General features: G+C 38.2%; 2 protein-coding genes across 3 annotated transcripts in view; both read right to left on the bottom strand.

Moving 5' to 3' along the window:
* plekhg2 (pleckstrin homology domain containing, family G (with RhoGef domain) member 2) overlaps positions 1 to 6,060 on the bottom strand; it is a 36,138-nt gene extending 30,078 nt beyond the window's left edge. Inside the window, exon 1 of the mRNA XM_043258779.1 lies at positions 5,542 to 6,060. The gene's annotated coding sequence lies outside the window, so the exon portion shown is untranslated. The remainder of the gene's footprint in view (positions 1 to 5,541) is intronic.
* Positions 6,061 to 19,355: 13,295 nt separating this feature from the next.
* On the bottom strand, positions 19,356 to 26,398 carry spint2 (serine peptidase inhibitor, Kunitz type, 2). 2 transcript variants are annotated; one of them, XM_043258914.1, is made up of 9 exons: positions 25,840 to 26,397; positions 24,644 to 24,814; positions 22,100 to 22,168; positions 21,613 to 21,654; positions 21,333 to 21,488; positions 21,216 to 21,251; positions 20,922 to 21,092; positions 20,778 to 20,825; positions 19,356 to 20,203 (listed from the first exon to the last, which is right to left on the bottom strand). In XM_043258914.1, exons 1-9 carry the CDS (start codon positions 26,228 to 26,230, stop codon positions 20,025 to 20,027), a joined length of 1,263 nt encoding a protein of 420 aa, XP_043114849.1. In that variant the 5' UTR covers positions 26,231 to 26,397; the 3' UTR covers positions 19,356 to 20,024. The 2 variants fall into 2 exon arrangements, with proteins under 2 accessions (XP_043114849.1, XP_043114850.1); XM_043258915.1 differs by lacking the exon at positions 22,100 to 22,168 and having other exon boundaries at positions 25,840 to 26,398.
* Between the last annotated feature and the right edge of the window lie 871 nt (positions 26,399 to 27,269).

The raw sequence follows: 27,269 nt of genomic DNA, 5'->3' as shown, positions 1-27,269 counted from the left end.
TTACAACTTTTCATCTTACAATGTTTTTCTTAAAAAAGCCAAAAGTGGAGGAGGTGTGTGTGGGGGATATATCTTTTTTTATTTAAATGGCAGAAAAAAAGCTAATTAAATAATGAATTGTGTAAGTTTAGAAGGTTTTATGGTATTAAAAGGTTCCTTTTGGAACCACAGATGCCAACAAAGTACAGTTGAAAAATGAACAGTTTCTTGAACATGTCTTATTCATTTTCATAGTTATTTTGCATCCATAAACACAAAGCAGAAGCAAAGCTCCTGGTTTTAACTAAAGTATAAAAAAAAGCATTAAAAATGATTACTTTTGACACTGAACTGTAAAGAATTATCAACAGATGAATTCATATTGCAAGCAGAAACCTCTACTGTAAACACACTCGCACCCAATGCAACATCCAGCTATCTACAACTGGCCAACACACATAAACAGAGGTGCGTGTGAGCGTGTCGAGGGGTGAAGATGTGTTTTCATGTTCAACAGCTGACCTGTTCACAAAGTGAGGTCAATGCTGATGCACCCAAACACGTAAATAAACAGAAGCCTGACTATTGTCAGTCCCGTCCCTGCTGCTCTATTGTCTTAGGCAGAGAGTTTTTTTATTGTTTCTTTTCCAGCTGACCTTCACATTTCCCTCTAGAGCCAGACCACAGCTTTGCCATCCACCCCTCCGACATGTCTGCCCACCGCCAGCACCACATTTTTTTAGTCCTTTCCTTGGTCGGTTAGACAACAAAGGCTTCACAAACACAATGGATAATGCAGGGTTGGGGTGGTCACATACGCTGGTGAGGAAATGCAGTGGGCATGAAAGCAATGGGTCAGTGAGGAGGGAGGGCTAATAATGCAGGCCACACTGTATGTGGTCCTCAATCACAGGAGATTTGAGCCTTTTGATTCAAGCTTTTTTCAATGTTGCGCCTTCTAGAAAAATATTAAGTGTGGGTTTTAAAATACTGTATTGACACAGTTGTTTATCAGATCAATTCATAATAGGCTTGAAATGGAAAAACAATTCTGACTGAAGACATGGACAAGTCACATGGAAAACAAAAATCTTCTTATTTTTAAATATTTCAAGAGGTTTTGTTTTGTTTGAACAACAGAACAAATGTAGCTAGTTAAGCTATTTTAAAACCAAGCAATTGCCAATTGGTCACATCAGGAGTGGATTCTGGACAAAGCCAAGTGCAGCAACTACAAATTTAGGCAAAATTAAATTATGGGTTGAATCATGTCTATGATCTGTGACAGATGGTTCAGCTATACTCAGATTTAGAGATACATAGTGTGAAATTGATAATCAAACAATGCATTATTACATTAAACAATTAATTTAAAAAGGGCCATAAAGCCATTTTTAAAACTTTCAATGTCATGATCACTGTGTTGTCTTGCCTGTGTTTTTGTACCCAAAACAAAATGTAATTTAAAATACATAATAAAAACAATGTGCAAAACTCAAGATTTTGCTTATTTATCTCTACCAATGGGACTTTTTCTTATTTTGATATCAACCTAAAATTTGACTGTCTTCCTGCTACCCACCAATAAAAAACTATCAGTTTGTTCACACTGCGCTTAATGTTTGTCACATTTCATGCACAAATCTTAAAGCTTTGGGAAATAGGTCTACTTTTTGAAATGACCCATTTGTGCACAGTAAAACAGCTCTGCATCAGTAATGCAGTCCATGTGAGATCATCCAAAGTTGGCCATCATCAACTGGCCAGTGAGAACAGAGCTTTCCCTGCCATTCACACGATGAAACAAGGCCAGTGACCTCACAATGACCAATAGAAAGCAGTTTACATAGTTCAAAAGACCCATTTTCATGGTTTTTCAGAAATATGTCATGAACGCACAGAAAAGCAATCATTCCCAAGGGAACATACAGTGAGGGGAAAGAGTTTTGGCCGAGAGGGCTGAAACATCCAAGTTCCTGAGGCTCAATAAAAGTGTCATCGGGTGTAGTGAAGAGTGGGGCTATAAAAAAAGGGCCTGTAGCCCTGAGTTCTTGCCTGCTACACCAGGGAAATTCCCTTTGTCTTAGTGTATGCAACTAATTATAGAAGGAAAGCTGTGCTGCAAATGGTGTCTATAAAATAATAAGTGTCTGTCCATAAAGTTCAAGGTGACAAACTAGCATGCTGCCCCATCAATTTATCAACAGTGGGAAAAGGGGGGAAGCTAATGGACCTTTTAGTAGTCAGGAAAGGGAAGCGCTATGTCATGCATAGTGTACCAAGCCTGGGAAGTTAAAAGTTTTACATTACAAACAGGAATGTTTCTAGTGATCAAAGATAAGAGATAAAAAAAGACAAATGGATAATGATCCAAGAAGGGGAAAGTGTAGACAGAAGGAATGACGTCAAAAGGTTGTGATCTTTGACCTGGATGAAGGAACGCAGAAGAGGTGCAGACAGAAACCTGGGGTGATCAAGAGTCGTAGAAAACGTAGGAGGGTGGGGACGAATTACTCATGAGGGACGCATCCAAGTCGGGCAGAGACAGTGCGGTTTTGAGTCACCAGACAGAGGACGGCATTCACAGCTGTGCGCTTGCACACACCTGCACTTGGAAACCCTCTCACCACTGCAAACACAAGACTCCTTGAGACAGACGAGGTCAGCAAACTCCACCGTCAACAAGCTCGTCCCCTCCCAAACCCATCGACTCTTTGAACCGCTTCCAGCTCTTTTCTTCTCCACCAGTTTCGGAAATGCCGCTGTTTGAGGGAGATGCAGTAAAGTCAGGCTCTTGGCTGCTGAGGGACTGCTCTTGCGTTCATTCTGGGGGCTTCGGAGGTCGGAGATGGGGAGGGGGATTCTGTCTGTGTTTGCATTTCTACCGCCATCAAAACCTCGACATCTGCTGGGCAGATGCTCTTATCTAGGGATATCTGAGAACATTTGCATTTCAGATGAAAATGAAACCTCAAAATGAATTGAATTTCCTAATAGGGAGCTGTTGTGAAGTCATATCCCGGAAGATTATATTTGCAGTGGGTTCCCTTACGGTTTTCCTACAGGTAAAAAGACCTGTGGGCAATATAAATTGGTGACACTTGGGCATTTTGCTCTTCAATTAATAAGACACAACCATAAACAAATTTTGAAGCAGTTGTTGATTTTTAAAACCATTTGATGGTAAAGTAATTAATTAACTTAGTAACAAGGTTTGGAGTGTGAGTGTGTGCATTCACATTGTAAAACAAAACTTAAAAGAATAACCAAATATTAGACTATTTTAATTATGTCCTCACTACCTGTCTGGGCCTTAAATGTGTCAGTTGCATTGCTGTCTATGCAGGGCCTGAAAGCTCTCAAATTTCAAAAATATCTTAATTTGTGTTCGGAAGAAGACGAACAAAGGCCTTAGGTGTTTGGAACGATACAAGGGAGTAATTAATGACAGAATTGACATTTTGGGGGACACAATGACTTTAATAATTTTATCAAACCTTTTTGAAAACTTTTAGTGTAATGTAAAGGTTCTATGGATTTTAAAAATACATCATGGAACCATGAATGCCAATAAATAACTTTAAGCATTAAGTTGAAGAATGGCACTATGAAACACAATACACAATACACAGAATTCGAGCTGCACTTTACACCTCATATGCAGGTTGTACCGCATCTCTCCATAAGGGACACAAAGCATGGAGCTGGGAAGCTCATCAGCCCAAATTCTTGTAGCTGGGGTGCACTGGGAGGAAACAGGGATTTGTTGTATTCCCTCTGAGCTCTTAGGAGGAGGGGGTTTGTCTCCTAAATTCATGGTAAACTAAGCAGCAGGCCGGCATTAGCAAGACAGTTTTCCAAGTGAATAAGTGGATGGTGAAAAGGGGATGTTGGTTTTCAAAGCAAACAGAGCTTTGCATGTTAACCTTCACATTCAAAGGTCCAAACATCCAGAGGGAGGGTTTGGCTGACTTCCTGCCTCTCAGTTCAGATTCCATGACCAATCCTGAAGCCTATTCTTCTCTTTGATATGATGAAAATGACCAAACAATACCCTTTTCCCCCCTAAAGACCCAAATGGGCGATATTTAAGATATTGTTTTGCCCTGAGATGTGCTGCAATTTTCAAAATAGCATAATAAGCTGGAAAACAATGAAGTGTCATTTGTGGAGAGTTTTCAGAGCTCAAACCCATGTGTGTTGACAGAAAATTTAGACCCTGAAGCCAGTCAGGAATGCATGTGTCTTGTGTGTTTGAAAGGAAAATAAACATGACCCTACTGATCCACTGACAGACAAAATGACAGGCAAACTGTGTGATGTGTGTGTAGGTCATAAAGCACATCAGCATGAACTCACAAAACAACAGCACTATAATGAAATTCAGAATAGCTGGGATGCATTTTGTCCAATCAATCTCGTGATTTCATTGATTCAAACTGAAGCTAAACTTTTTTTTGAATAGAGACTGACGTATTTGGGGTTAATGCAGGCAGCATTTGCACATACAGATTCCCACTTGTAACGACTGACATCTTTTCAATGAGTTTGTATTCCCGGCTGAACTAACGAGTGAGTAAATTGAGACCAGACGGGATTCGTTGGGAAGTTTTATTTGTCCACCCCAAATAGTCAGCATTCCAGCTGCTAAAGAAAATAGTGTTTGTTGAGCAAGAGGGGGGCTGTAAGAGAGGTTGAGAAAGCCTGGACTTTAAATGTCTGACAAAAGATCTGATGCTGAAAGCAATCCCATGTTGAAGGGTTTTCCACTGCTGCCTATGAGCTAAGACTGAGGTAATACACATATCTTAAGAAATGAGTCCATAACATCTCAAATTATAGGGGTTTTGGGCACCTGCCAGGCTGGACAAGCTTAAACCAACCAAAACCAGCAACAAAGTGTACAGTAGAAACAGACTGGGAAAATCGCCTTAATCCAGCCTAAACTAGTTTGCTGGTCTTTGCTGGTTTAAGATGGTTTTATTTGATTCAGTCTCGGATTTAAGTGTTTTAGCTGGATTCAAAGCAGATAACGGTGCTAAAATGCCTCTAACCGTCTTAGGTTGATTGAAGCTGTTTTTTTTCAGTGAAATAAAAGCATACTGTATCTTTATGAAAACATAATTAGGAACTGTGTGACATAAATCTGGAGGGAGTAAACTAATCTAAAGAGGTATTACTAGACAAAAGAAGGATTTGTTGCAGCTACTAAACAAGAATGGATGTACAGGTTCAAGGTACGATGATGATAATGATGATGATGATGATGATGATGATGATGATGATGATGATGGTGACAGACACCCACACACGTCTTGACATGCACACATATGAATACACCATTACTGTGTGTGATATCAATCTCTTTGCTTAATTACTTAACTAATCAATCAATTTACTTGTCAGTTTTTAGCCGCTATTTAAAACTAGCCAAATATACAGCGGCGTGTTAAGGCTGTGCAATCTATCTTTAGGATGGTTCGTAAATAAACCATATTTGCCTCATCTTTGGTTGTGAGAAAATCACACAAAAAGTATCACAAGCCTCGTATAACGCCATACCTTTACAGCTGTGCCGATCGGAGACATCAAAAGTAACGCATCCGATGTATGTACTCCGTTTCCAATCCTAATATCCCACTTGGATGAAAAGGATCAGCAGTTTTCCCAGCTCGTGCGCATCAGTTAGTATCCCGGCTTGCCTTCACTAAGCAGCGCGTCTGGAGGCTTGCCTTCCCGTGCTGCAACGTACTAAGCGACGCTGGATGCTCCAGTGCTCAGTTTCCAACTTTCTTGAGAGTATCTTCGCTGGTTATGAGGTGTCATCCTCGCCGGATTTACTGTCCCATATATGAGTAACAGTCGCGCGTCCGCGCGCGCGAACGCTGAAAGAAACGCTAGCGTCAAAAACGGGAATGGGGCATCTTCCTTTTGGTTTCTTTGTCTCCGTTACCCGCACTCATACTAGTTTAGGACGTGTATGCATTCAAAAATGTTGAGAGAAGGCTAGCGGAGATCTGAGAGAGTGAAGTGAGTTTGGAGGCTACATGTGCCTTGAAAGTAAGTGAGCGCGAGCGAGAGAGGAGTATTGACGTGCCCCCCGCGGACACGGACTCCCTGAACTTCCTGTTAGCGTTAACTCCTTTACTGCTGCTGTCCTCATTCATCATTTTGCTTCGGGGAATATGATCAGTCACCCAGAAAGAGTACAGTTAGGACGGATGAGTGCAGAGATCAGCTAAGCTCTGTTTTTGTTAAGAGGGTGTCTCTGTGAACAGCAGTAGAGCTATTAAAACGCGCTAAATTGACCCGGAGAGGTAATGAAGTTGTGTTAAGGCACAGCGCCGACATCCTCAAAAAACCTGTGCCAAATAACCTGTTGCGATTGCATTTATAGAGACCCCAAAACTGCAGGGGAGACCTGGGCTATTTGTCACACTTTTTATATTTCTCAGGATGGGTTTATAAGCTAAATAAATAAATATGAAATGATTAGTGCTTTCAAAACGACTAAAAAGTTTTTGTTTACATAAAAATAGTATACATATAGTATAGTATACATAAAGACACACAAATACAGCATATATTTTTTTTTTATATATATATATATATATATATATATATATATATATATATATATATATATATATATATATATATATATATATATATATATATATATATATATATATATATATATATATATATAAACAACAGTATATATACATATACAGTGTCAAACAATTGTTTTGAATGAATTTACAACCTTTAAAACAAGTTAAAACTTGTCCTGAGAGCACTGCTCAAATTTTCAGTTAAAATTTTCCTTTCCTTATACAGTATATTGGTGTGGTTTCTCATAAAATGACAAAGCCTGTATAGCAAGATGTCATCAAAATAACTTCCTTGAAACTAAAATGACTCCAGCACTCCATGCATTCGGCTTGAATAATCAAGCTATGTTACATTTATGAGAAACACTCGGGCATGTCAGCGCAAGTAATGTCTTAAATCATCACCATAACGGTTTGTCATGCGTCTCTGAAATCACCTCACTCTTTAATAAAGCAAATATTTTGGAAGAAACTAGACTGAGACTAAAAAAGGCTTCACTATTTGGAGAGTTAGTTACTGCACGACAATGTCATCAGCTGTAATAAAAGGAACGATTGGTTAATGAAAAGGTCCTTACATCTCATTAATGAAATTGCATTCAGTTAAATTTATAATATAACTACATAAACATAAAATACCTCATTACTTTTGTAAGAAAGGTAAACTACGCACAAAATATTTACAAGAGTAAAGACTAAAAGACGTTGATGGAGAACCAAGACATTCCAAGATTACATTTTACTTCTAGACAAACAAACGGTTGGATCTGAAGAGCTTCAAGGTGCACGACCTTCCTCGTGGGGAATGGGCTTATTTTACACAGATAAGGAAAAATGCCATGAGCATTGTTTAAAGGAGGCTTTTTCAACACAATGTTAGGAATTCTTGTCTTCAGTTGTAGTTTAATTGTCTCGGTGTAAACAGGCTGAGCAATAACAGAAGAATGTCATTGTTGAGATGTAGTGGAATTACTCCCAGTCATAGGACACCATTGCTGAGGAAGATTCACAACTTTCCTAGGACACTGTGTATTTCATCTATATTCAAGTAATATAAAAGCGATGAAAAGTACATTGTCACAGCTGTAACTTGAATCCAAAAGTCCAGTTGCATAAACTATTGTTTTCTTTAGCAGTGTTTGTCTATATTGGTTTCCAAAAGCATGTTTACAACTGCCTTAAATTATGACATTCTTGTGATTTATCATTTTTAAACAACATAATATCACATTATTGTAATTAGGAACACAATAAAACCATATGCCATATGATAATGCCAGACTGAACTTTGAACTTTTTAGAATTTGAGGTTGGGTTTGAACATTGATTCATGACAAAAGAGAACCCTAAAACATTATATATATATATATATATATATATATATATATATATATATATATATATATATATATATATATATATATATATATATATATATATATATATATATATATATATATATATATATATTACTAATAGCCTCAGTATCTCCTATGCACTGTCTTAAAGGATAATGGTTTCAACCAGGTCCCATGACAAAGGTCCCCTGAGGCCACCAATGAACTCTATTCTAAAACAGGAAACTAAAAACCGAAGGTGTTTTTGAGAGAAAGCATGAAATACCTTTGACAAATAAACAGCAGGCACACTAAAGGAATTGAGCATTTCAGCAGAAGTCACTGGCTGAATGCCAAACAGTAGTTTTATAAAATAGCTTCCCCCTCTCTGAAAATGGACTAAACAGCGATGCTCTACTTGGGGTTTGTTAGATATATTTCACAGGCCTCCAACACGGAGAGATTAAATGCCAGGAAGCTGTTCCCATCTGTCTCCTCTGCATTCTTGGATTGAAAACAACGCAGACCTAAATTTAAGAGACAGTCACCATCGACGGAAAAAACATCATGTTGGATGGTGAAAGCTCAAGGAGTCGCTATCTAACGATCCAGTGTGTTAGTGTGCAAGATCCAGGGGTAAACGGCCGAAAAAGCTCAACACAGCTGAAAGCATTTTACTAGAAAAAGCCCATAGATTAGGCTGTGCTCCCATCCAAAGCCACACACATCCCAATGACCTAGATATAAAAAACAGATATTGGGCCCAGGTTCTCTACCCGCATTGCCACTGGCATGGAGACGAGCTAAAGTGGGGGAGCGTGACTAGAAAACATAGGCTCATATTTCTCTAATTTCAGCAGCCTGGTCACTGGCTCTGACCTGGAGCTGTTGATTAGTCTGAGACGCTAAACCACAATGACTGGCAACAGTCAGTTAGCGCCTGCCTTCAGCAGGTTACCACCACGCCACACCTCAGCATGAGCGTTTAATGACCGAATTTTGACTAATCACTGCCTCTCACGTGCATTCGTGGGAAGCAATCTGAAAGTCACCAGGTAGTCAGTGATGGCAAAGTTGGCAGGGATCACAGTCACCTTTAAGCATGAGTCAATTGGAGCCTGGTGGGGTCGCCACAAAGAAGCCTCAGGCTCGCACAAATGATCCGTGATTCATATATACACAGTGGGAGTGCACATGCTTCCAGAGCTGTCGGCGAAGGCCAATTATAGGCCTCTCTAGTTGAAACAGGAGGTTTGAAGCATTAGAAAATGTATGTAATTTGTTTCGGTCCTGTTTGTCATTTGTAGAACGGCAGAGCAACAACAAGGCTGTAACAGAACCTGTTAATCCGTGGCGTTATGGAAGGTATGCTGGGCGTATTTGAAGTCGTCTTTTCTTATCGTGTGGAAGCCTGTCTGTCTCAGTGTAGTAAAAAATAAATAAATAAAAAAGCTAATTGTCACAGTCGATTTTTGTTAAATGAAAAGTCGCAATTACGAGAGAAAGTTGCAAATGTGGCATATGAAGTTAAAAGTCGGAGTTAAGATATAGGTAGTACATTAAATAAAGACATATTGAAATGTAAAGTAACGCTTATGTGATATAAAGGGACAATCATAAGATATAAAGTTCAAAAATTAAGCTATAACTGAGATATGGTTACAGTTTTGAGATATAAAACTGTAACTGAGCCATAACTGATAATTGTGAAATATAAAGGAACGGCTGTGGGATATAAAGTCACAATTCTGAAGAATTGCAATTGTAAGAAATAGTTGCAATTATGCAATATAATGTCACAGCAATTGTGAAATATGAAGTCACAATTGTGAGAAATGATTGCAATTCTGAAATAACTGAAATAACAACTGTAAGACACAATACAAAGTATTAAAGAATACAAATTATTCTTTAATACTTTGTATTGTGTCTTACAGTTGTAGCTCACTACTGTTACCTTACATTTCGTAATTACAAATATTTATTTCTCTCGCAAATGTGACTTTACATCTCTCAATTGCAACTTTCTATCTCACATTTGTGACATTATATTTCAGAATTGCAGTAATTTCTTACAATTGTGACTTCATATTTCACAATTCATAAAGAAATAAAGTCACATTTCTGAAAAATACAGTTGCAATTGTGAAAAATAGTTGCAGTCATACAATATAATGCGACATATATGAGATATAAAGTCACAACTGAGAGATATAAAGTCATAGTCGTGGGACAAAGTTGCAAGTGTGCGAAATAATTGTAATTATAAAATAATAATAATGTAATTACAATTATGATATATTAAGTTGCATTGAGAAATAAATAAGTTCAGTTGAGAAATAAATACAATTAATTTTTTTGAGGTAGAAACAGTCTTTTGTATGAGTATTGCTGCTACTTCTTAAATATAATTTTTTTAAGCCGAAGTTTATATTTTTCCTTTTTTCTTCATGAGACAATTATTGCATTTTGAGATGACTCGACTCTTAACTTATCATATTGTTTCCACAAAAAAAAACAACCTAAGTAAATGAAAGATTAGTAGTCTTAACTGGGATTATAGCTTTAAGACTACTGTAATCTGTCAACTTTTATTAAATGTGACAGTTTAAGTTCAAAATCAGACACACTTGATGACTAAAAAAATGACGAAATGAAGAAAATGAAATTGAAGAAATAAAGAATTTGACCAAACTGTTTCTGATTTGATTGTCTAAGGGAAATACAAACCAAAGACTTATTTTTGTCCATGTACGGTTGTGCGTATATCTCCACAAAAACCCATTGTGAAGCATAAAACAGCACTCCTCATTCAAATCACTTGTATAATAATCACCTTCGAAACAAGATATAATTTGCTTCGTGGCGCCCGCCAAGCGAAGACACATAATTTTATTGTTCCTGAGGGGACAGGTCAACAGAAATAAAGTGACGGTCAGCTGAACTGCAAACCATTGAACCCAAGACTACTGCTTTCGGTAAGAAAATGACCCACAGGAAATGGCTGGAGCCTTTTGTGAAAGTAAACAGAGGGCCTACATCCTGTCTCTGTCCATCTCTGAACTGGACGTGACGGCTCAGCCTGAGAGCAGTGTTCTGTCTGCGGCTCTGGTTTTGATCACTATATACCACAAGTCTCAGTGAAATGCAGACGACGGCTGAACACCTGTTACTGAGGCAAACGGGAACAGGGAGGTGCTGCATGGCTTGCGATCTGTTCCCGCAGCTGGTGGCAGTGACATTGAGTCCCTTCGTTTTCCTTCCTTGTAAATGTTTACGCATTTAAGGGCAAAACACATTTTTATTAACTAATATGCCTGGAGGTATGCATGCAGCGTGCGTAATGTAAATTTATTCTATCACCATATTACACGCCTACTGCCAGATTTTTCTCATATGCAATATGCTGTAGGCAGACAATATGTGGCCTGCGCCTGGTTTAATGCATGCTATCGAGGCTAAACATTGTTTACTAGTAAAATACCTTGGCTTTACATAGAAGTGAATGGGACCGATTTTTGAAGCATTAGAAAAATGAAGCTTATAATTTTATAAAAGCACTTACATTAAAAGGATGGTTCACCCAAAAATGAAAATTGGGTCATTAATTGCTCACATCTCGTGTTGTTCCAAACCCGCAAGACCTTCGTTCATCTTTGGAGCACAGATTAACATTTTTTTGATGAAAACTGAAATGTGTTGTGGCCTTGTGCGTGTGGATCAAAGATTGACATGGAAGAGTAGAAATTGTTGAATAAAGTCATTATTTTTGTTTTCTTTGCACACAAAAATTATTCTTGTGGCTTTATAAAATTAAGGTTCAACCATTGATGTCACATGGAAGATAAACGTCTAATTTTGCTTCCTATCCTCTCTGTACTTTCAAATTAATGGCAAAAGCACCAAAAACATAATTTAATTCCATTGTAAATGTCTTACTGTAACCCAAATGTTTGCTAAAACAAAACAAATTTGTATAGAGAAGTGGAAATTAATTCTACGTTATACCAGAAATGCTGTTAAAAGTTGATTTGCAATGACTATTGCATTGGCTGTTGCTTTAAAGGAGCACTCCACTTTTTTTGGAAATAGGCTCATTCTCCAACTCCCCCAGAATTCATTTGAGTTTTACCGTTTTGGAATCTATTCAGTAAAATACCTTGATTATTACACCGGAATGAGAGTATAGTACAAGAAATATTGAAATTTTGATCATTTTTTAATGCAATAGTACTTGGATTCGATGATCTATGCTAAGCTTTGCTAGAAGTGCCATCACCAGACTCCGAGATCAGCTGAATGGATTCTAAAAAACGGTAAAACTCAACTTAGTAACTCTGTTAGAGAGTTAGAGAATGAGCCTATTTCGAAAAAAAGTGGAGTGTTCCTTTAAAAGAGCCCAATGTTCAAAAGAACACAACAGGCATCTTTGGTGGGCTCTAATATTTTACATCTCCTATTTGTCCACCCATAATCCCGAAAGCCTTCTTTTGTAAGGGCAGCTGTGAGGAAGCCTACAGTCGGTGGCCACCCAGAGCTCTACGAGACCTGTGCCAATTATCTTCTGTGTTGTTCAGTCCAGATCTCCACCCTCAAGAAGTTCATCCACCAGCAGACATCTCTACAGCCTACCAGACTTGACTCAAGTAGCTATTTTTGGTGTCTGATATGCTGCCCACGAAAAAGCTCGATCCTTTGTACATTAGATGACTCTACGTCCAAAGTATTCTCAGAGAAGAATTCTTCGTGAATGATGTCATATCCTCTAACAGTTAATTAAACAGTACAGGAAGACTCCGTGGGAGAATATCTGACTGTAGGAGAGTTATGTTTTGATTGTTTGGCAGGCAACAGTCTTCTTTCTTAGATCATACTGGAATACTAACGGAAAGTGTTTCTTACAGAGAGCATCATCATTTGGATATCGTGAAAGTGAAAACGCTTCAGAATGTGCAAAGCGACAGAAATGTACTCTCACTTTCTCTCACTTAAAATTAGAATTAGAGCAGAGTGGAAAGTGAAGGTTTTCACGTTTCTTTCAGCTCATGAGCATGTTATCCACGACCATCTCTGAAACATGTCAAATGGCACTTTCCATTGAAGTCTGTGCTACCCATGTACTATAAAACCATTAAATAAAAATACAAATAAAACTGGGGTTTGTGAGTTTAATTAAAATAATTCAGAAATCAGAAAAAAATGGCGAATTAAAATAAACAATTGTAAAACAACACTTAAACACTTGCTAAAAAATAAATCAGTTTATTTATTTAACCTGCATGTCATGTGATCATTAACCAATATCAATAACATACTCTGTCTTTGCTTTATTCAAATTTCTAAAACCTTTTTTTATATATTGTAATTCAGAATATTAATAAATGCTATAAATAGTATATAACACTGTCCTAAACACTGACCTACACTGAATAGATGTGTTCTCTCTGAAGAGCAACGAAGGCCGGTCGTACCAGTCGTGACCTCTTTCCCTAAAGAGCCTCAATCACCAAACATGGAAGTGATTGCTGATCAGGTTTAACTCCAAAGACATTCCAGTTGAGACTATCAGCAGCTGTGCAAATTTTTTTTTTTCCTCAACGGCAGAGTGAAAACGTTCAGATGATAAATGCATCCAAGAGACTTTGACCTTCTGTGTGTCACTGATTCCCACCAAAACACTTCATCATGCTCCTTTTGTGATGTTGCAGACCCAGACGGTGTCTCCGGGGGCTTGGATCCAAATAGCTGTGGACACAGGCTGACTAATAAAGCTGAACAACCCACCCAGCACAAAGGTGAGCGCGCACAGGACTGCGGGAAAACGAATAGCACCACGACTCGCAATTAGTGCCGTTAAATAACAAAGCATTCATCTACTCCCTGCATAGCTACAGCGTACGAAGCTGTCGAGATATTTCACCCGTAAAGAGGTTTTTACAGCTTATCAGTCTTACACATGTTCTTACGCAACAAACCAATGTTCTAGACACACAAAGCTTGTTTCTCCAAGTCAACTTATAACACATCTTTGTAAATTAAAATGCTATTTACATTTTTGAATCAGCCCCAAACATTCCTTCCGCCTGATTTTATCATGCAAAAACACAATGGTGCTTATGTAGAGAGGAAAAGGAGGGAGAAAGTGAGGTTTCAGACTCAAACTGATGACCTTAAACAACTTTCTTCATGTCTGACATCAAACCGAAGCCTTTCCCCTCTGCGTAAGATCACTCATTTTTGCATGGCACAAGCTTGTAATTCTTATTGAACCATAAATGCGATTCATTGCTTATAAAGTCTGCCACACACATACTTGGCCATCATAAAGACTACCGCACACATTTTACCTAGCTGGTATTCTGGACTGAGATCGTAACAATAGATACAACCGGAAAAAAAACCCTTACAGCTGCGGTCTGGAAGCGTTTAGCCAACAGTTAGTTTTATGCTGGCAATGTGTCATCTGAGACAATGCAGAGGCTCCCATCGGTTCTGTGCGCCGTTGTGTTTACTTGGGCAGGGCTTACATTCAGCAATCAGTTGTACTGCCAAAAAGATTACAGAAATTATGGTTGAATGCCATATTTTTACCTACCACAACATCATCGTTTTCCAAAAGGAGAATCTTCAGGCATCAATTAGATGATATGCCAGTCTTTTCCAAATAAATCTTTTTCTCTCGCATGGGTCAGATGTGCTTTAGCCCTGACTGTCTCGGTTAATTAAGAATGTAATTGATTGGATGATTTAGGCTCGCCAGCACTTTGCTGAAACAACAACATTCATAATAAGCGGGTGGACGCATTGGGAAACTCAGATGACATTAGACCTCTAATTTCTCCTATCAGATGTACATTGTGAAAACCATCACATCTGCACACCTAACAGAAAATCTGGCTTAGCATAGTTTAAAACTCCTTAAAACACAATACTTACGATTTTGAAAACTTTTTTGACATTTTAAAAAAAGTACAAATTTAAGGACTCTCAAAATATAATGTGGTGTAAGTCAAATGTTATATTTGACTTACCCTATGATTTGTGAGTTTTGATTTCAAAACTATTTTACTTTTTTTTTTTTTTTTGGTGTTTTTGCCTTTAAGGAAGCAAAGTGGAAAAGGGGCGGTTGGATCGAGGCTGGATAGGTCCAAGACATACACAGTGCAACTGTGCTGTATCTGATATTTTTAGAGACTAATTTCATTGATGTTAATCAATATTGTTGATTTAGATTTATTTTCTGACTTTGATAGGCCTATACAGCCCCAATTTATGCATTGACATTGTAATCAATATTATTATTTGATCTGTAAATATTGGTCATAGACACTGAGATTTGCTTTCATTAGACCAAGCTAATTAATCATGGGGGAAAAAATGTTTTCAGGCCATTTATTTTGATGTTACAAAGTGGCTATATGTAAGTTACCATCTAATTATTAATCTTTACCATTATTACCATGCCAAACACTTGGGCTACTCATAGATGGATGAGTGAGCTTTACAAACAGTCCATCTCGGTAATACTCATATTGCTGATTATGTTTTGTCTTTCATCTTCCAATGTCTTCCACTTTTGCTCTGAATGTCTGTTGGATTGTATTATGTCCCTCAGCACTATGTTAGCACAATGTAAATGCCGTTGACCCAGGTTAGCTATGTGTAGTTTATATAGGTTTTTAATGTTTATGTAGACTATGTGTTGTATAGCTCTGTGCAGGTTATATGTTTAGATACCTTTATATCACAATCAATATGCATGATGTATACGCCCACATTTATTCATATATGTATACATGTGTAGCACCTTGGTCCTGTGAGGCATGACATTTCGTTCCATTGTATCTACATATATGGCAGAATGACAGGTTCACATCACTTGACTAATTTCCTTCCCTTAATTAGGCTTTTTTTTTATTCATTATGGTTTCAGGACGATGTCCCTTAAAAATATCAACACAAATTCATGAATCAAAAACACATTTAAATGGTCGCACGCGAAATGCATCTGCAATGCACACTTGGTTAAATCTCTGCAAAAAAATATATAATTGTCATATTGTGGACCCAGATGCCGAAATAGAAAAGGCTTTTGTCTTACTAAGAAAGATAAAGATTATGATAGAATGATAAAGAAAGTAGAAAGAAAAACGAGACGGGTGCGGTCTAGCCACCCAACCGTCTCCTAAATTATCTGCCTCAACTATTTTCCATTTCGGAGGCATTTTATAATCTCCAGATTTCTTTTAATAAGCATGGATGCTGTGTGTCCTTATTGCCTTTTTCAGTGCAGGCCGTTCCTCGAAACTGCCACCAGACTTCCCATTTATAGGCACGGAGACTGGCGACTCGAGGAAGGAGCGAGAGAAAGAAACGGACATCGGGACGGAGTGAGGAGGGAGGTCGGACTGTGTCGTGGGAACCGTGAGCTGAGTCTGGATTGCTAAACTTTACCCTCGAGAGAATTCACAACTGCTTTCAATTTGAGATGGGGGTCACTCAAATTACAGTCCCCCTTTCCACCGAGACCCAATCCACGGCCCCCGCCCCCCCCCGACACGGCGCTCAGGCCCGGCCCTCTCCACGCTCTGGAGAGCCAAAGCCATGACATCACCAGCGGTGGCTTTCTCTAACGCTGCCTCTCACCCCACTGCGCTCTTTCTCCTTCTCCTGTGTCATTTATCTTAACCCTGTCTTTCCAGATCCGTGACGTGTCTTCTTAGTGTCTTTCTCCTGTGTCATACTCTCTATCTCTGTTTTGAATCAGATATGGTTTGTGTTGGTCTTCTGGTGTTTTTCAGTGTAGTCTGTTGTCAGGCACTAAATATGTGGTGACAGGCCTCTGAGGTGCAGAGGGCTGCAGCGGAGGAACTGATGCAGGGGTGAAAGGGCTTGAGAGTTTTACTAGGGTAGACAACATGTAGAAACAACTAATTGACCACAGGTGAGAAAACAATATAACTGCTTTTACACATATAACTTTATTAACATGTTATTTTTATATATTTAATATATAATATAAAGTATAATATGAATACATAAATGTGTAAACATATTTTTGATATATATATATATATATATATATATATATATATATATATATATATATATATATATATACAGTATGTTTGTGTGTTAGTACACAGTACAGTATACTTGTGTTGGGTAGTAATAGGAAGTACATATATAAGTACCATAACTGTTATTTAGTGTTAAATTATTGTATCCCAGCTTACCTGATCACAGGAGAAAGAGGAGAAAGGACAGAACCCTGGTGCACACCGACGGTGCTCTGGACCATTTCAGAAGGTCCTATACGAGGCATTAGGTGATGCTCGTGTAGAGGAGCTGGATCCACTGTATGTACTCTTTGAGGGTGCCGTGAAAGTGGAGGGAATGCCAGATGAGGGCCCAGGGCAAAAAAAACCCAGCAGGTTTCATCTAAAAACCACATAAGGCAATAAAGAGGTCAAAGTTTCATCAGTTCATTCAATTTAAAAAAATTACTAACATGCAAATGTGGGAGAACGGAAACACAAGGGCATTCGAATTTGGCTGCATTCCGAAGTTTTGTGAACTTTGACCTGTGAATTTGTGTCACTTGGAGACTTGTGAACAGCAGAAGAGAAATACAAGACAGCATGAAGAATAACGCTGCCTAGAGAAAGTGAAGTAGATTACATATTTTCTGTTGGTTACACAAAAACGTCCCTACGCCTTTTAACGGTAACTTGCTTACAAAAGTTACTGCGGTTCTGCAATCTTAATAACTTGACTCCAGATGATTGTGTGTTTGGGTGCATTTGCAAGCTTGGAGCTCTCACATTCATGGAATGCCGAGCATCTCTGCAGTTAGTCGGGCAGCTGGTGTGATGGGTGAAGAGGGAGTGGAGGAGAAAGGAGGGGTGTCACACTAAATAAGCACAATTACACTTACGCAGGATGGAAACCAGATGACCACGGGCACTGACAACATGCAGGGGTTACACAGGCCAAGGCTCAGATACACACTCAAACACAAAGGACCCTTACAACATCCTGGAGCCCCGCAGTAGACGGATGGGGCTCTGTAAACACGCTGCGTTTCCCACACTGCACTCTTATGATCCAAGAGTGAGCCACGACCCCCTCATTCCTTCCACTTTCTCAGGTTTTCTAAAACACCTCCATGAAGATCTTTTATTTCTTTCAGCGTGAATCGCATGGATCCTAGCCTAGCCAGTTCGCTCCTGGTAAACGTACAATGCTTGACACAGAGACTTTGTGCTAACCTGGTCATGTTAGCCAAACTTTTTGTAACGCTCTCCTGCCTTCCTCTTTTGCCTGTTCTGCGTGAGTGGAGGGGGTGATTTTACATGACTGGGAAATGAGCTAATCGCTCGGTCTTTATGACCTAATTTCAGAGCTCTACACTTACTGAGACAAAGACAGAAACTACTTTCCAAATGCTGCTCAGTGTGCGAGACTTGCTTTTAACAAATTATAAATGGGGTTCACTGTGACCACACTTCATAGAGCAACAACTGCTTTAAAAAAAAGTTACTTAAACACATTCTTAGTTAAATGTTGATTTTTAAAACATATTTTGTTCTACTAGATACTGAGGGGGTTTATTCCTTTTTTCACAAGTGCTCACGTCTGTGCCTTTTTATTCACAGTTTTCATTCAGTTTAAAAGACTGACTTGAAAATCTAAAACACACTTTCATGAGTGAAGCGTGGTACATGTGACATTAATTAAAACAAGACCAAAATAATAAAGAACTGACTTTGCATTTCCTTGTATTCCTAAAAACACGTGCCAACATTAAATCCACCATCGCCCTCTAGCGGTTATCCAGACGTGAAAATGAATGACAACTGTTTTTACTATTTTTATTTTTATGATGTGTATAAACCTAATCACAAATAGACATTCAAAAAATAACCTTAATTAAAGTCAATTTCTGATTAGGAACATATTTTAAAAGGCTTAAATTTAATATTCGCCCAGAAAAAAAAAAAAGTCACATCTCACTGAAAGCAGATTTATCTTGGAGAATTTTATCATAAGGGCAACTTGATTATTTACATAAAGGTAACATGCAAAAAACATGTAAAACGTTACACACTAATAACCTGCTCCTGACATTCATGAACTGTCCCTCGGTCATGACTTTCTGAGTATAATCTACATTCATTATATGGTTAACTCTTGCTCTAATGGTTTAATTGTGTTCACTTATTTACCCAAGAGCTACGCGTGTAATTTTAGCTTGAAGGGTGTGACCCAGAATCATCCTAATTTCTGACAATGGTGTTTGAAACCACCAGGCAACGCTGAATTTAAATAAATATATTGACAGCTTTCTTGTGTGACTCTGCCCTATTGATTCTTTACACACTAACATATCAACAAATCTGTGCTTGGAAAAGAGACACCAAACTGAATAAATGTCCTTTATTATTGAAGACTTTAAAATAAGAGTGTTTTTTTAAAATACAGCCTTATATGCATTAAACAATTATAGGTCACAGTTACAGGTCATTCATTGGTACGTCAAAAAGTCTGCAGTTGCTACTACAGGATAATATATTTTCATACATATATAAAACATTTTCTGTTAAGGTATGTTGTATTTTCTCTTATCTACTGCATTTTTATATGCTTACAATCAAAGAACCCTAGCAATGACTTAAGCGCAGTATCACTCTCACTAAAAATGAGCGTTAAAAGTCTTTAAAAATCAGCTCAATCAATCAATTATTCTTATTTATGAATGTATACATACATATCAGTAAAAAAAAGGGACACCACTTCCTTATTTATTTTATGCTTGTGACAATAAATACATCCCTGAAAGCTGATTTACTTCTACTATGCTGGATTATAACCATAAAAAGTGACAGATGACAGAAGTATTTCAACCAACTCACCAAATCTTAGTGCAACACGTCCCAATTTTACGATTAAAAACTGGTGTAGAATATCTAATTTAAACAATAATGAGACAAACCATTTTTAACATGGAACTTCAATGTTACTTAGCAATTCAGCTGAATGTTGGAGTGTCGTGAGATGGATCGTCAGACCAGACACTAAAAGGCCTCTGGTTTTAGACTGAGTCGTCTTTGGGCAGTTTCTCATAAGACACCTGCTCCTCTGCAGGCAGTAACTCCTCCTTATCATCCAATATGAAGAGACTCCTGTGGGCGTTTCTGCGCACTGCGATCAGGATCAAACCTACCAGAAGCAGGGCAGACATGATGGCCAGGGTGGCCACTAGGAAGAAGGCTGAAAGTGAGAGACACACGACATGTTGAATTTAGTATTTATAAAGAAGGCTCACAAAGGCTGCATTTGTTTGATCAAAAATACAGAAATCAGCTGCTCACGAAACATTTCATATTATATCATTTCACACACACACACACACACAACCTATATGACCTAATGTGTGTGTGTGTGTGTATATATATATATATATATATATATATATATATAGTATTTTCAACACTGATAACTGATAATAATATGAAATGTTACGTGAGCAGCTGATTTCTGTATTTTTGATCAAACAAATGCATATAAATGAATATATAAACAATAATAAATAAAATCAAAACATGCTGTGTGTATTTATATATAAATTAGAAATATACACAGTACACTACATATATTATGTAAACAAAGACTTATTTTAGATGCGATTAATCGTTTGACAGCACTAATATTTAGATGTTTACATTGGTTAGATGTGTGTTTGGTGTTTTAACACCATGTCAGCTTCCTTGGGTACTTTCATGTCGCAAATGAGTTAAGAAACAACAACAACAACAGCAATTCAATGTTTTTAACAATGCCTTACCTGGAGTCCAGCGGCTACGTGTGTGGCTTTCATGTCCATCAAATCGGCCTGTAGAAAAAGAAATACAACAATGTAAGCTACCAGCAAAACAAAGATACACACTTCACTGCAAAACCGGTAGGAGAGTTACTGTGGTCCTCTTACCGTCTTTCCCGGAGCAAGCAGCCATGCACTCTTCCTCAGTGCTGTAGCGGTTGAGGTTTCCCTGGCAGCCTCCAAAGATGAAGCGCTTACAAGACTGAGTGCTGGGCTCAAAGTAAAACATCTGGAAGGCTGCACGGCACGGGCCGCTGTCGGATGGCGCAGCACAGGTTTCTGTATTAAGTTACAGAATGAAGAAAGCCTGGTTATTTTGTATAAACACTCACTATTATGTTTGAAATAAGGAAAATTCAAAACAGCTGATAAAGAATCTGACACAGATAATTAGCGTTTTACCTTCAAAGCTCTTAGGAGAACTAGGAATGACCTTCACTGTAAAGCAGATACACAGCGTTATAGTTTCGTAGCGATGTATAGCGTTCGGTCACACGTAACAGTCGCACACAATAGTACCTGTGCAGGTCGTCATGCAGGATTCTTCAGTTTCATAATTGTTCTGGTTTCCACCACAGCCTCCAAAGGTGAACGGTTGACAAACGCCATTGTTGTAGTAAAAGCGTTTAATGGAGGCTCTGCAGCGTCCGGTCTTTACGGGAGCCTGACACTTCGCTGAGACGATGGGAAAACGACATTAGAACCAATAGTGTACAGCTGTACTCTGCTTCAAGTTGTGGACCATGTAAAACCACTAAAAACGATTTCATTTAAACAGCAAAAAATAAAGCTAAATTACCTTGAAATTCATCTGATGTCATTTTAAGAAGAGGTTCCACATCTGAGGACACAGAAACAGAATTTGCATCAGTTTGTGTTTATCGTCCATTTTGAAGTCAATACGAATCTCAAGTGTAAACGCTTACTATTCAAAATGACTACGTAAATGTGTCCTGGAAGGTTTTTTAACAGCCATTGACTTTATTATTGAGTGCCGCACGGTTCTTCAGAAATCATTCTAGTACGCCTATTTCCTCAAAAACCATTTCTTATTATTACCACCAGTTATCAGACTTGAGCAGTGCCTGGGTCCTGGACGCCTCAGATAGTTTTAATTTCATTACAAAAGGATCAATAATGGTGTTTTATTACAGATTTTTTAGTTGAGCATGATTGTTGGGAGCTTTGATACAAGTTTACTGTTCACAAAATATTCAGTCATCACTCCTCGGCTGTGTCATAACCTGTCTCATTAAAATATCTTAATACCAGACAGATTTAATTACCAATGTTGTTTTCAGGTACAGACATTCTGCTGCGTTGAGCGACGGAATGGGAGTCCTCGAGCGCAGCAGCTGAAGAGAGCAGAGAGACACTTTAAATTACTGTACTGTGTGTATATTACTATATAGAGACATACACTACCGCTTAAAAGTTGGTACACCTTGTGCTCGTTTTTAAATGTTTTAAAAACAGTTCTACATTTCTTTAGTAAAAATAGAGTACAAACAGTAATACTGTGAAATACTACAATATATTTTATTGAATACATTATATTACATTTGCAGCATTCATTGCTTCAGTATCACATGGTCCTTTAAAAATCATTTTAATTTGGTGCCAAATAAACATTTTGTGTTATCAATGTTAAAAAAAATGTTTTTGTGTGTCTGAAATGGCTTCCCTCAATACAATACATTATTCCATCATTTTTTTAAAAATAGAAAGCTTGGGAGTCACTGTCATTTTTGATCAGTCAAATGCAATAAAAGCATAAACGTATATATATATATATATATATATATATATATATATATATATATATTTTTTTTTAAATATACTCGTATTACACTACCATTCAAAATGAGGGGTCAGTAATTCAGTAAGTATATACCAAACTAATCTAAACTTCCGTATTTTCTGTGGAAAATGAACATAAGGAATAAAATTCTTCTATAAAAAGAAGTAGTAGCGCAAGTACCATGCACACGGTTGCACAATTTGTAACACACCCTCACGCGAACACACACATGAACACACACATGAACACACACAAACAAAATAACGTTGCATAACACAGAACAATCCAGATTGTTGTAAATACAATCCATTGTATGATTTCCTGATGACAGCGATAGGATTTTGCCTAAGCATCTCAACTGGAAGCAGATCTTTTACCATGTAAACATCTCTTCTCATAAAACGGGTAATTCCACGGATCACAAAGGGTCATTCGGAAACAGCAGGCACAAAGCCCATCGACCCCTTCAAGAAAATTTCTTTCCTCTTTCCTTCTCAGCCTAAATATTTCATGCGTTCAAATGCAATGCTTAAGCGGAAAGGGGTAAAAGAAAAACAGTGACAGCTAATGTGTTTGTCATGCCTTTGTCGAGGACAGGTAATCCATCTGTACAGAGGTCACCAAACCGGTTATTCAACAACCCAGAGTAAGATGAAACCAATTTGTTAAGACATTCAACATAAACCCACTGAAACTCACTAAAATCGTCCAAACCGTAGAACAGGAGACCTAATCGACTTTGACTGAAGCAGTTTTCATTTCAGCCCATAAAATTAAAACTATACGCTTAGATTTGTAAATTTGCTGAAAGTAATGCAATACTACAGGCCGCATGTCAAGTTACCTGGCTGGCTCTACTATGAACTCGAAGTGGAAATCAACTCGACACTATTCGAATATAGCGAGCGTGACCCATCAGACTGACCATACCGAGCACACAGCCGACCACAAACTACAACGTGGGCACTGGATCCCTTCCCACTTTCACTGGAGAACGGCCGTAATAAGAGTTGTGTGGTTTTCCAAAGCTCATATTTTGGCCTCTTTCTTCAAACCTCTGTTTTCATCGCCACAGACATGTCGCATGATAGACCGACATGCTCTAAAAACCTAAAAAAGTGATTGTAATGGGCCTCACGTACCAGCGTTTTAAACCCTGGTACATTTAAACCCCAAAACCTCAATAAAACACAATGTTTTTTTCTTTCGGTACACTTAATTTATCTACATTTCCTCTGCATGCCCAACGAAAGCCAATGCAAACATTAACTAAGATGCAAAAGGCAGCTGGCCTCAAACCCAGGATGTGTTTACTGATTTGCATTTATTTGACCACATTTCTTGCATACTGCATCCTAAGTATAATGAAGCATAATCATTTGTGAGTCTTATGACACAATCATCAGCTGTGTGCTAAAACTAACTGAATTAAATGACTCTACTTCAAACCACACCTTACACACCTTTTGTCTGTCATCTAATGCTTCTGTCACTGCTCTTCAGTGGACTGATATCACACGTCTCAGCTGTGATGCCCAAACAATGAAAAGGGCTTAACGGAAAAGCTTAGCTCTAAAGCAGAAAATCCAAATCAGGTAAATTAATAATAGAATATCTCAAGCTGCAGACGAGCATATTACAATGATTTCCGAAGGATCATGCGGCGCTGAAGACTGGAGTACTGGCTATTCAAAACTCTGCCTTTTTATTAAAGGAATGCATTAAAATTTTAAAATATACTTAAATAGAAAACAGGTATTGTACTCTATAATATTTTTAATCTAATAAATGCAGCCTTGGTGAGAGTCGAAAACCTCACAATCTTTAAATAAACTTTACCAACCCCAGATTTTTGAGCTACTGCTATAAAAGCATGTCAGCAGGTCAACCTCTCAAAGTATATCTACCACAGCTGCAATTGGGATTATAAATCTAGTGACTTCAGGGGCAAACAACCTATTGGCCTACATAATAAAGGTTCGCTTAAAACTGAAATGTTAACACCCAATAAATATTTTTACGTATTTACCTTTCACCCCACTACAGGAAGCCTGACATTCCTCCTGGGAGTTAAAGTTGTTGTCGTTGCCTCCGCAGCCGCCATAAATAAACTGCTTACAGGTCTGATCGGTGACGTCATAATAAAAACGTGGGAAGGCAGCACGGCAATTTCCCACCATACTTGGGAGACGGCAGTGATCTGATAAGACAGAAGAAAAAGGATTAGTCTTAATGTAGTGTACACATGTGTCTTGAATGTATTTCTCTGATTTGAACTGGCGGTCGAATTGCCGATTTATTTGGTCCTGATAATACTGCAGACCTCAGATATCTTATTTTAACGTGTGACTGTGGTAGACAAATAACAATGTCATTCAGGTGTACGTCTTTTGTTTACAGTACGGGGTTGTTAAACCTGAAGTACAGGCTGCTCAAGTCAGCGGACAACAATGCAGCACCACTACCTGAAAAAAGGAGTGGGTTTCTGTACAGCATTTTTTGTTGCGTTAAGTTTATTTCAACCTATTTAAGATTACAGATAATTAACAGATAACAGATTCTCAATGAACAAACATTATAATATTGATTATCGACCTCTCGTATATTTCAGGAAATGCTAAAGTTCTGTTTTATTTACATACATGTAACATATGGTCAAACAAGTCACAACATGAACTAACGATATAACAACAATTATTATTATTTGTATATTATACTATTTTTTTTTTTGGTATTTATTGATTTATTTGGTGAATCGGACATGTTGTTACAAATGACTTTAATTTACAGTTTGATGAGCCATCATGAAAAAAAAAGTCAACTTTAAAAAAAATTAAATCAGCATTTGTAGTTTGGCTTATATTTTTTTACTGCGATGCCTTTTTAAAGGCTATTTTTTTATATTTTTAATACTTGAAAAAAAGTTGAAGCTTGTGTGATGCAACTAACATAAATGTATTGTAATGTCAGAAGTAAGCTATAAAACTGTGTTTTTAATCATTATTTATGGCATATTTAGCAATTTTATTACAAGGTCAAGTGTATAAGTATCATAAAAATGTGGTAAATATGTTGACTCACGAGTATTCATTACGTTTATTTTTTCCCCCAACTAATTTTTATTACATAGGCTAATATGGCTATTACGTAGGATAATAACCATACGTGAATTTTCCCGGTTTGCTGTACATTTTGGTGTTTGGTTTAAACTATTTTTGACAGTACCTGTGCCGTTCACAGCGCGAACTTCCGCCTCGTTTTGGGTCGCTTCATCGGCGTTATCCAGGATCCTGCGATACGCCTTAAACTGTACGCTCTCGGTCAAAACGCACACGTCTTTGCCATCTTTTACGCAGCTAACCAAGAAGCACTCTGGGCTGCCGTCGTCCGCCGGAGTCCCGATCAAAGCGAGCTGGCAGTCGTCTCTCTCGCAGCACGCGCTCCGACACCGCTCCGCGTCCGTGATCTCGGGCAGGTGAGCCAGGTAAGCCGCGCCATTATCAAACGAGCTGGTATCCAGCTGGAGATCCGCGTCCGGGTCCCACTTACACGCGTTCAGAACCGACAGACAACAGAAAAACCCCAGGAGGGAAGCAGTAAAACGCACCTGAGCCATTTTTCACTTCCTCTTTTACCTGTCTTGGCTCTTTTCGGTTATGACCGACGGTCGGATCGAAAACCGTTAACGAACTCTACGGCCACGCCTGTGCAAACGAGCCTTTATCTATATAGCTCGCGTATGCGGACGCAACAGGTGCACTTCTGTAAAACAATACAACAAACAACTTCCTTTTACGTGACGTCATTGTTTGCCTTTCGACTTTGAGCAGCGCTGCGCAGAAGGAGCAGTTCGTGACATCAAAGTATCGCGAGAGCGATTCGAAAGCGCATGAGGACCTGCCTGCTCTTTCGTCGCTCTCGCGGTACTTTGATGTCACGCACTGCTCCTTCTGCGCATCGCCCGTTTTTTGGGGGGGGGGGGTTTTATCCCGCCAGGCCACCTGACTTGCTGAGCAATCTACAAAACTCAGATAATTTCCTCAAATTACCTATTTGTGGAAGCTGACTGAGCTAGACAATGACGTCTTTGAGTTCAAAAGTGAAAAGTAAAGAGTAATTTAAATATATACAGCAACATTTTGAAGCCATTATAATCGTACAACAGGAAGCGTAGATGACATCTCAGATTATAATGTCACACCTTTTCCACAGAATACAAAAAAATTGCAGTCTTCTAAATTCGTAGTCATTTAACTGTCCATACAAAAAAAAAAAAAAATGAGATGATGAATTATGATGAATTAGTCACACCGTGGGCACATACCTTATAGCCTGCTGTAATATGTTTCATTAAAAAAAATCACAACCAGGCCATCCAAGTTGTAGATGAATTTGTTTTTTCAACAAAACAGATTTGGAGAAATGTAACATTACATCAAATGCTCACCAGTGGATCCTCTGCAGTGAATGGGTGCCGTCAGATTGAGAGTTCACGCTCAGAAATAAAGGTACAAAAGCTGTACATTTTCAAAAAGGTCTATGAGGGTCTATTCTGGTACCTCAAAGGTACACATTGGTGCTTAAAGCGTACATATTTGGACCTAATCGGTACAAAAGTGTACCTTTTGAAAAGGTACCACCCCAAGCTTTTGTAC

The sequence above is a fragment of the Puntigrus tetrazona genome, chromosome 15 (assembly GCF_018831695.1).
Source record: "Puntigrus tetrazona isolate hp1 chromosome 15, ASM1883169v1, whole genome shotgun sequence".
NCBI lineage: Eukaryota > Metazoa > Chordata > Actinopteri > Cypriniformes > Cyprinidae > Puntigrus > Puntigrus tetrazona.
Note: the sequence above shows the minus strand (reverse complement) of the source record. Positions and strands in the feature narration are given on the sequence as shown.

Bases quoted from the DNA above. Each gene is read 5' to 3' on its own strand.
- spint2 (XM_043258914.1), bottom strand. From the start codon at position 26,230: ATGGCTCAGGTGCGTTTTACTGCTTCCCTCCTGGGGTTTTTCTGTTGT. The intron at 22,169-24,643 runs GTAAATACGTAA...TGCTCTCTTCAG, and splicing joins TTCCTGTAGTGGGGTGAAAG to CTGCTGCGCTCGAGGACTCC. The intron at 21,655-22,099 runs GTAATTAAATCT...CTGTGTCCTCAG, and splicing joins TGTACCTGAAAACAACATTG to ATGTGGAACCTCTTCTTAAA.